Below are 7,432 nucleotides of genomic sequence, written 5' to 3' on the forward strand. Positions count from 1 at the left end.
CGGCTGGAGCTGTTAATAAGCGAGAAAGCCCAGGTTTGCTGGTGTTGGCTTTGCCGCTCGCACCTTACCCCTCCGTTTGCTCCTCTTGAGCCGGCGGGCCACCCCTGCCGTGGGGGAGGGCGAAACTCGTTGGAGACAACTGCAAAAATCGTCTCGGACGTTATTTCTCTCCCTTTGTTTGTTTGCGTGCCTTCAGAGGGGAAGTCCCTCCTGTGTTTACCAAAAGCCAGTTATTAGATGTTAGTCTGGGTACTGTGGGTTCCCATAAAGCATCTTGTTAATTTTGTGGGTTTGGAATTACGTGTTTCCGTTTTTTCTTTAGTGTAATTGGTAAGTCAACACTAAACATAGGATTTGAGCAACTGAGCTGGGAAAGTGACCTTGTCGAGGGAAGTCAGTCTTTGAGTAAAACTATTAGTAACTGAACAAAGTCAAACTTGAAAGGAAAACTTTGGTTTTCCTCCTTAGGCTTTTTTTTTTTTTTTTTTTTACTGTGAGGGTGATCAAGCACTAGACAAATTACCCAGAGAGGCTTTAGAGCCTCTATTGTTGGAGATAGTCAAGGCTTGACCGGATACAGCCCGGCACAAGCCGCTCTAGCTGGTCCTGGTTTGAGCAAGGGGACAGACTAGATGATCTCCAGAGGTCCCTCCAAATTCAACTGCTGTGTGATTGTGAGTTGTGATAGGCAGGAGTTCTGAAGAGCAGTAGCAGTACAATACAGTAAAAGTAAAACTTGGAAGGTACAGTGTGGGCCTAACCAGCCATTGTGTCTGAGGCTGTCTGGAAATTACAGGGCACCGAACAGGGGAACAAGGCAAATGGGACTTGAGGTGAGCTGATGGTCCCTGCTGAGCTAGCCGCTGGGGGAAAAGGAGGAGAAGTTTACAAATTGGATGTTGTGGTGCAACTTAAAACTGACAAGTGCAATTTAGACTGCTAATCCTTGATGTAAAATACTTGCAGCAACCCACAGGCTCTTTGTATGCAGAGCACTGGGGCCAAAAGAGATGAACAAAGGAGAGCAAGACTGTTAAAGTAATTTAACCTCTCTGTTTAGAGAAGCCTTATCTGAACTTGCCACGTAGAACAAACAGGTATTGTAGTAGTTGTGACTGATGCGCCGTGAAGAGACTTGCCTCTATCTTAACTGGAGTCTGGCTCAGGCAGGAGATGGGATTAGCCTGTAAGGCTTTAGCTACACATTTCCCTTCCAAGAGCTTTGTCCGCCAGGCGGAGCTGGGCCACCACTTATTCCACTCAGTGACACAGAGCCGCTTTTCTTCCTCTCCTTTCTTGCACGCAGATGAGTCCCTGACAAAGGGAACTCAGATTGTTAAAAGTGACTTAGCTCAGAAAGTTGTCAGCCTTTCTTTGAAGTGTAGAAGAGATTGAACTCTTTGGGCAAAAATTCTCCACCTTGCCAAACTCAGTTGTTGCACAGTAAATGACACTTTCTCCGTCCCAAAGTTACAGCTGCAAAGAGCACAGTATCCCTCTGGCTAGAAAACTGCCTCGGTGAACCAGACTTGGCTTTGATGATTGTGAGGTTTGACTGCTGTAATACAAGGCACCTAGAAGTACAACTTCTGGCTTTGAAAAGCTTAAACTTGTTCAAAATATGGCTGTCTGCCTACTAAGTGTCCTGGGTTCAATTGCTTATCCTTGTAGTACTGTGTGATTAAGAAGGACAAGTCACTGCATCGAGGTTGAAAACTGAGCTGTTCAGAGGTCTCTTGCTATTACAGTTGACTGCTTTACCTTTCAATAGGAGGGACTAATGGAGCTATCGATACTCCAGAAATGGTCTTTTTATTCTGTCAGGCCTGGAGCACATCTAGGCATGCAAATGAATGCTGGTTCAGCCGCAGCCTTCTACTTAGGATAGGGAGGTGTGTTTTAAGTTAAGCAAAAGCAACAACAAAAGAAACCCTCCGAATAGTAAGTTTTTGTTTCTGCAGTGTTGCGTTTTTTTTTCCCCCAAGTTGCTTTTCTCTACACAGGCTAAACAGCACCAACCAGTAAATCTCAATTCTGGCTCTGGCAGGTTAAGAAAGCATACCGTCAGAAGGCCCTGACGTGTCACCCAGATAAGAACCCGGACAATCCCAGAGCAGGTAAGATGGAGCTGTGCGGACACAAACAACTCTTCACGTTTGTTTTCACATGTGTGGACTCCTGGAAGTGGCTCTGCTTAACTCCAGGTCTATCTTTGAATATAATCAAGGGAATGGCTGGCGATATGTCATGTGAAGTATACATGCAGGACTAACAGATTCTTGTCAGTATTAGAGCGCTCTGTTTTTTAAGGTTGAATGCACATATACTGGTTTTAGAAAAGTCAGTGCTGAAATTATACTTGCACCTCTCAAAATCTTCCCACATGACACTTGAATCCCGGGCCTTTGGCCATGCTGTCCCCAGTGTTTACTGGCTGGTCACTATTTTAATTCATACCTCTCACAGTCGAGACTTCAATAGCAAGCTTATAAATCATATAATCTAAGGGCAATGCCCATTTTTGTCTGTTAGAGACAAGGCCCTGACTCCGTGAAACTGAGTATACCTAGACTGTTAGCAAGGTCTGGCTTCTACAGCTACTCCATTTAAGTTTTGTAGCTATAGGTAGCTGTGAAGAGCAGTGGTAACTAGAACTGTTCACCAAGACACCTCTAACATTGTTCTGTATCTTGTGTTTTCCAATTTGATAGGCTACAGCCTTATAGATTGAAAATTTACAGCTGTAGTACAGAAAAACATTTTCCACCGGAAAAAAAAAAGATTTTAGCAGCAACGAGAGGAAAGCTGAGGGCTTTGATATCTGCAGAAGGCTGAGAAATGAAGTGTGTGGGGAGGCCTCCGGCTTATAGGTATAACCTTCCAGGGAGAGGGTCGGCAACATTGATGTAAATATGCAAAGTCTGAATCTTGGGCTGAAAAGCTATTGATGTGAAAGGGAGAATTTGTAAGAGGCTGACTGCCGGTTGAGTAATACATTTTTGTAGATGGGTTCTGTTGAATTCATATTTTCAAGATTTCTGTTAAAATGAATTGATCTCAGTTTTTGTTAATTTACACTGCAGTTTATGTAAGAAATGTTGTGGTTTGAGTTGAGTTGATCCTGGCTATAGATCGCTTACAAACGCTTTGGAAAGATTATTCTTCTTTCTGATGTTCTGCAGGTCTCTTCCATAAGGGATTGTCTTTTCTGGTTCATCTCCCGGCCACTAGCATGGTTTTCTGCATCTTACCCTTTTTTCTTCTAATTCCCAGCGGAAGTCTTCCACCAACTGTCTCAGGCCTTAGCCGTGCTAACAGATGCAGCAGCAAGGGTAAGGATGCCCATCCCTTGGTGGTGTTGGGGTTGTGGTGTTACTCTCTGCAAGCATGCTGGAGAAGTACTGGGAAACGATGGTGGTTTTATGACTGCAAGTCTCATCTGTTATTCCCTGAAGTTCTCTGTGAGATCAAATAGTAGGTGCCAGATAAGAACTTGGACAAATGTTCTTTTTCTGATTTGATGTGCTGAGAGTAGCTCTGTCCATCTGCTGCAAGAGTGAGATACTGTCTTTAGTAATGTGTTAGATAGGGGGATATATAATTAAGAAAAAAAATGATAACCATCACTGATTCAGGGATGCATTACATTCCCATGACAACAGTGCATTTGCAGTTCCCTTGAAGTCTGGGTCTTACAAATAAATAATATCTAGCTGTGATTGCTAAGGCTCAAAACCTTTCTTTCCACGGGGCACAAGAGACTTGTAAAGCACAAAGCTGAATCCTAGCCATGATCTCTGTCCTTTTGCTGCAAGACCTTCGCAGGCTGCCAGATGTAGCTTGGACTCCGTTCATGCTGTGAGGAAGTGGTTGAGTGCCTACTGCTTAAGGCCTGAAAGTAATTTGGACATGTGAAGGGAAAGGGTAAAAACAAAATAAAACTGAGCAAGTAACTCTATCCAGATAAACTCAGGAGAGAATGCATATTAAAATTTCAGATTATAAGATTTAAAAACATGAAATAACTCCCCTCTTTTCAAACACTGGCAAAGCTTGTAAGCTCCCCTCTAAGGGGCAATTAAGCTTTTGGCATCCAAAAACATTTTGGCTTCTACATTTTAAAAAGGCAGAAGTGTTTAGCAAACCCTTCCCACACAGGAAGGAAAAATACCAGCTTTTGTAGTTTATAAAACAGAAGCAGTGCTTTCCTGTACAGTTAACTATTCTACAAGTAATATTTGAGAATTTGTGCCGGCCTATGCTTTACCTGCTGCAGAAAGGTTCTGCATAGGCTGATGAACAGATTATCAACTGGTTTAAATGGGTGTCGGTGAAATTGCCAGTTTATGCCAGTTCTTAAGTCTCTGTAGTGCTAAATGAATGTTGATGTTATTGCTGCTGAAGTGTTCTGGTGTTCTTTGATCTAATACATTCATGTGGGTCAAACATCTGTCTTGTGAATAAGTCTTTCGTATAAAATAGACCTTTTAAATTGTAAAACCTTGCTCTAAACCAAACCTGATTGGTTACCAGTGCCCCATAAGCTACTTTTGGCATGTTCAGGAAACCAAAATACTCTTCCCACCTCTGAAGATGGGTCAGACTTTCTCTCTTGTGCACACTGTGGTTATTCCTGTACTTCCTCACCCTTTCAGGCACCATCTGGACATCTTTGAGCCGCTTCTCATGTTTTCAGGATATTTGTGTTAACTTCTAACACGTTCAGGAGGAATGCAAGCAAGAATCAGAAAGTGCTTCACCGCTGCTTACAGTGTTTCGATATCTGATCTCGCCTTTATTCCCTGCTTTCCATTTTCTCTCTTCTGCTTTACATAGTTTCACACTATTGTGTTGGTTCTTTGACAGGCGGCGTATGACAAAGTGCGAAAGGCTAAGAAGCAAGCAGCAGAAAGGACACAAAAACTTGATGAGAAGCGAAAGAAAGTGAAGCTTGGTAATAAAATGAAAACTTTGTTTTCTCTTGGCTTGAAGTCTTCATTAGCTGGGTGTTTGCATTTATTCTGCCGCTGGAATTCACCATTGATTAATCTGCTGTGCATTTGTGATGGCTGTGGTTTCTTTATCCCCAGTACAATATAGCAGCCATCTGAAATCTCCCACCATCATAGCTGGGGTCGGTCCTGCTCTGGGGTTTGGTGACTATTAAGACTGCTGATGCATTGATGTGCCTGGGGAGAGGAGGGAGGTAGCAGACTCTACTTTGAAATTGATGTAGTTGTAGGCCAAGTTTGTTGTCTTTCTGTCTGCCTCTGGTCAGCAAGGAAAATTCTTTTGGGGTTGTTTGAATTTCAGTTCTTTCTCTGCAGATCTTGAAGCCAGAGAACGAGAAGCCCAGACCCGTGAGAGTGAAGAGGAGGACATCAGGATAACAAGATCATTAGAACAAGAGGTAATGATAAATTCTTAGATTTCTCTGCTTCTTTGGTGAAGAATTGCTGAAAGTCTTTACAATCATAATGAAAACCACGTGATGAGATGCAGCAAAATCATGTATAGCAGTCCTTCAGCCTTTTGGATTAATGGGCTTTATTGAAGAGAAGCACGTAGAAGGGATCATGTAGCAGTCTGGCAAATGTGTCAGCATTGGGATTTTGGTTTCTGTCTGCCCTTTTCCTTTTGCATAGCAGACAATACCAACAGCTAATTGTTACATGCTGACTGATAGGGACTGTGTCACTAGGAGCATGAGGGGTCCGATTTTATGAGCGCTGGAGCTGTCACAAGGGAACTAGCAGGAGGGTTGCCCCAGGAGATGGGTATAAGAGAAAAGCTCTCCTTGGCAGTCTTTAGCTGGCATGAACCGACCATGGAACTGTGCCCTCAGATATCCGTGCTGTCTTACCTCTGCTGTAGATAATACGCCTGCGTGAAGAAGGCTCCCGTCAGCTTGAGGAGCAGCAGAGACTCATTCAAGAGCAGATCCGGCTTGAAAGAGAGCAGCACATCCAAGGTGAGGACAGATGAGACTTGAGCCCTCAGCCCAGCTACGTGCTCGTGGGACTCCAGCTCTTCCGTAGGCAGAGCTGACGTGCGGATGCAGCCTTTGGTCTTGGCCACGTTACCTTACATGGGATCCAATGCAGCACCTTTTTCAGCGATAAGTCAAAAGACTAGCATTTCTGTGGGGTTGCTTTTGTATATGTGGCATGCTGCTCTTCCACACATTGTTGCTGCTCCTTTTCAGTAAATATTCTAAAGCACTGAATCTAGATGGTCTGGTGTGGAGCACCACGGTTGTGCTGGAGGGAGCCTAAAGTCCTGCTCATCTGTCACAATTAAAGCAGTCAGTGTTGCAGACTTAGAATAGGGAATGATTCGAGTTTGCAAAAAATAATAGTTGTCATTGGGTTAGTACTGCTGTATCCCTTTGAAAGGTCTCAGTATTTATCACCCAAAGGAAACTCGGTGTGGAGAATAAAGGGTTTTTTAGTTTATAGTTGCTGAAGCTTTACTTTCTGGAACTTGATTCTGTCATGTTCCTTGGGTGTACACAGTCTTCATCCCAGGTTCGTACAAGGACTAGCAACAAATCAGTCGGGAAATGAGCAACATAGTGAACTGGAAAACATCTGCGTTCTGTGCTGTCGTACAACAGTAGGTAGTTATGTTTGAAGTCATCTCCCTCTGATTCTCGTGGGCTGTTCAGTTGCTGTAATTAGTCTCCTTCATACAGGAGGGAGTGAGATTTTTCCAGAATCCCAGAACCTCATCCTTTGCTATCCTGAACCTCACTCCCATCCACACATCTCTATATTGAATTGCCTTTTTTAATGTTCTGTGTCTGTGTGGGCTTAAAATACAGTTTTATGTTTCAGAAGGTTCTGTTCTTTTCAAAACTAATTAGAGTGCTGTTCAGGTTTTCAGTTCAATGGGAAGATTTACTGTCTCTTGCTTCCTACCCCTTTTGTTCTGGCAGAGGCTATAGTACAAGATCTGTTCCTTTCTCACAGGAAAAATATTATTCTAATGAGTTTAAAAAAAAAAAAAAAAAAACAAATCAAAACCAAAAGCACCAGAGGTCCAGATGCAGAAACTCTTTTTGGGGTCACCAGAGTTTTCCTGTATGACTGTATGCAGCCCACCCTAGCCTTTCGTAACTTAATTTCCCGTATCAGCAATTGGGGAGGCTGTTGAGCATTTGCTTAGTGCAAAACACTTTGAGATCCTTGCAACGAGAGCATGTCATTATAAAGTATTTAGTTGCAGGGCAAGATTAAATTGTTAGACTATGCTATCCTTTTTTTCTGTCTACACTTAATTTTTCCACACTTGTTCCCACCAGCACAACCCTCTTGCAGGGAAACCAAGTCACAGAATTTGACAGGTCTCCTGCTTGTATTTTTACTTAGCTGTGTCTAGCCTTGATCGTGGCAGGTTTCATAGAAGGGAAAAATGCTGACATCCAATATTC

At 43.1% G+C, this 7,432-nt stretch overlaps 1 protein-coding gene across 1 annotated transcript in view; it reads left to right on the plus strand.

Annotated features, from left to right (window-relative positions):
- DNAJC17 (DnaJ (Hsp40) homolog, subfamily C, member 17) overlaps positions 1-7,432 on the plus strand; it is a 32,581-nt gene that overhangs the window by 15,240 nt on the left and 9,909 nt on the right. The window contains exons 4-8 of the mRNA XM_009892439.1: positions 2,048-2,117; positions 3,274-3,332; positions 4,867-4,954; positions 5,328-5,410; positions 5,875-5,971. Of these exons, the coding sequence (XP_009890741.1) occupies positions 2,048-2,117; positions 3,274-3,332; positions 4,867-4,954; positions 5,328-5,410; positions 5,875-5,971 (397 nt within the window). The remainder of the gene's footprint in view (positions 1-2,047; positions 2,118-3,273; positions 3,333-4,866; positions 4,955-5,327; positions 5,411-5,874; positions 5,972-7,432) is intronic.

The sequence above is a fragment of the Charadrius vociferus genome, unplaced genomic scaffold (genome assembly GCF_000708025.1).
Source record: "Charadrius vociferus isolate BGI_N301 unplaced genomic scaffold, ASM70802v2 scaffold1039, whole genome shotgun sequence".
In the NCBI taxonomy this organism is placed as follows: Eukaryota; Metazoa; Chordata; class Aves; order Charadriiformes; family Charadriidae; genus Charadrius; species Charadrius vociferus.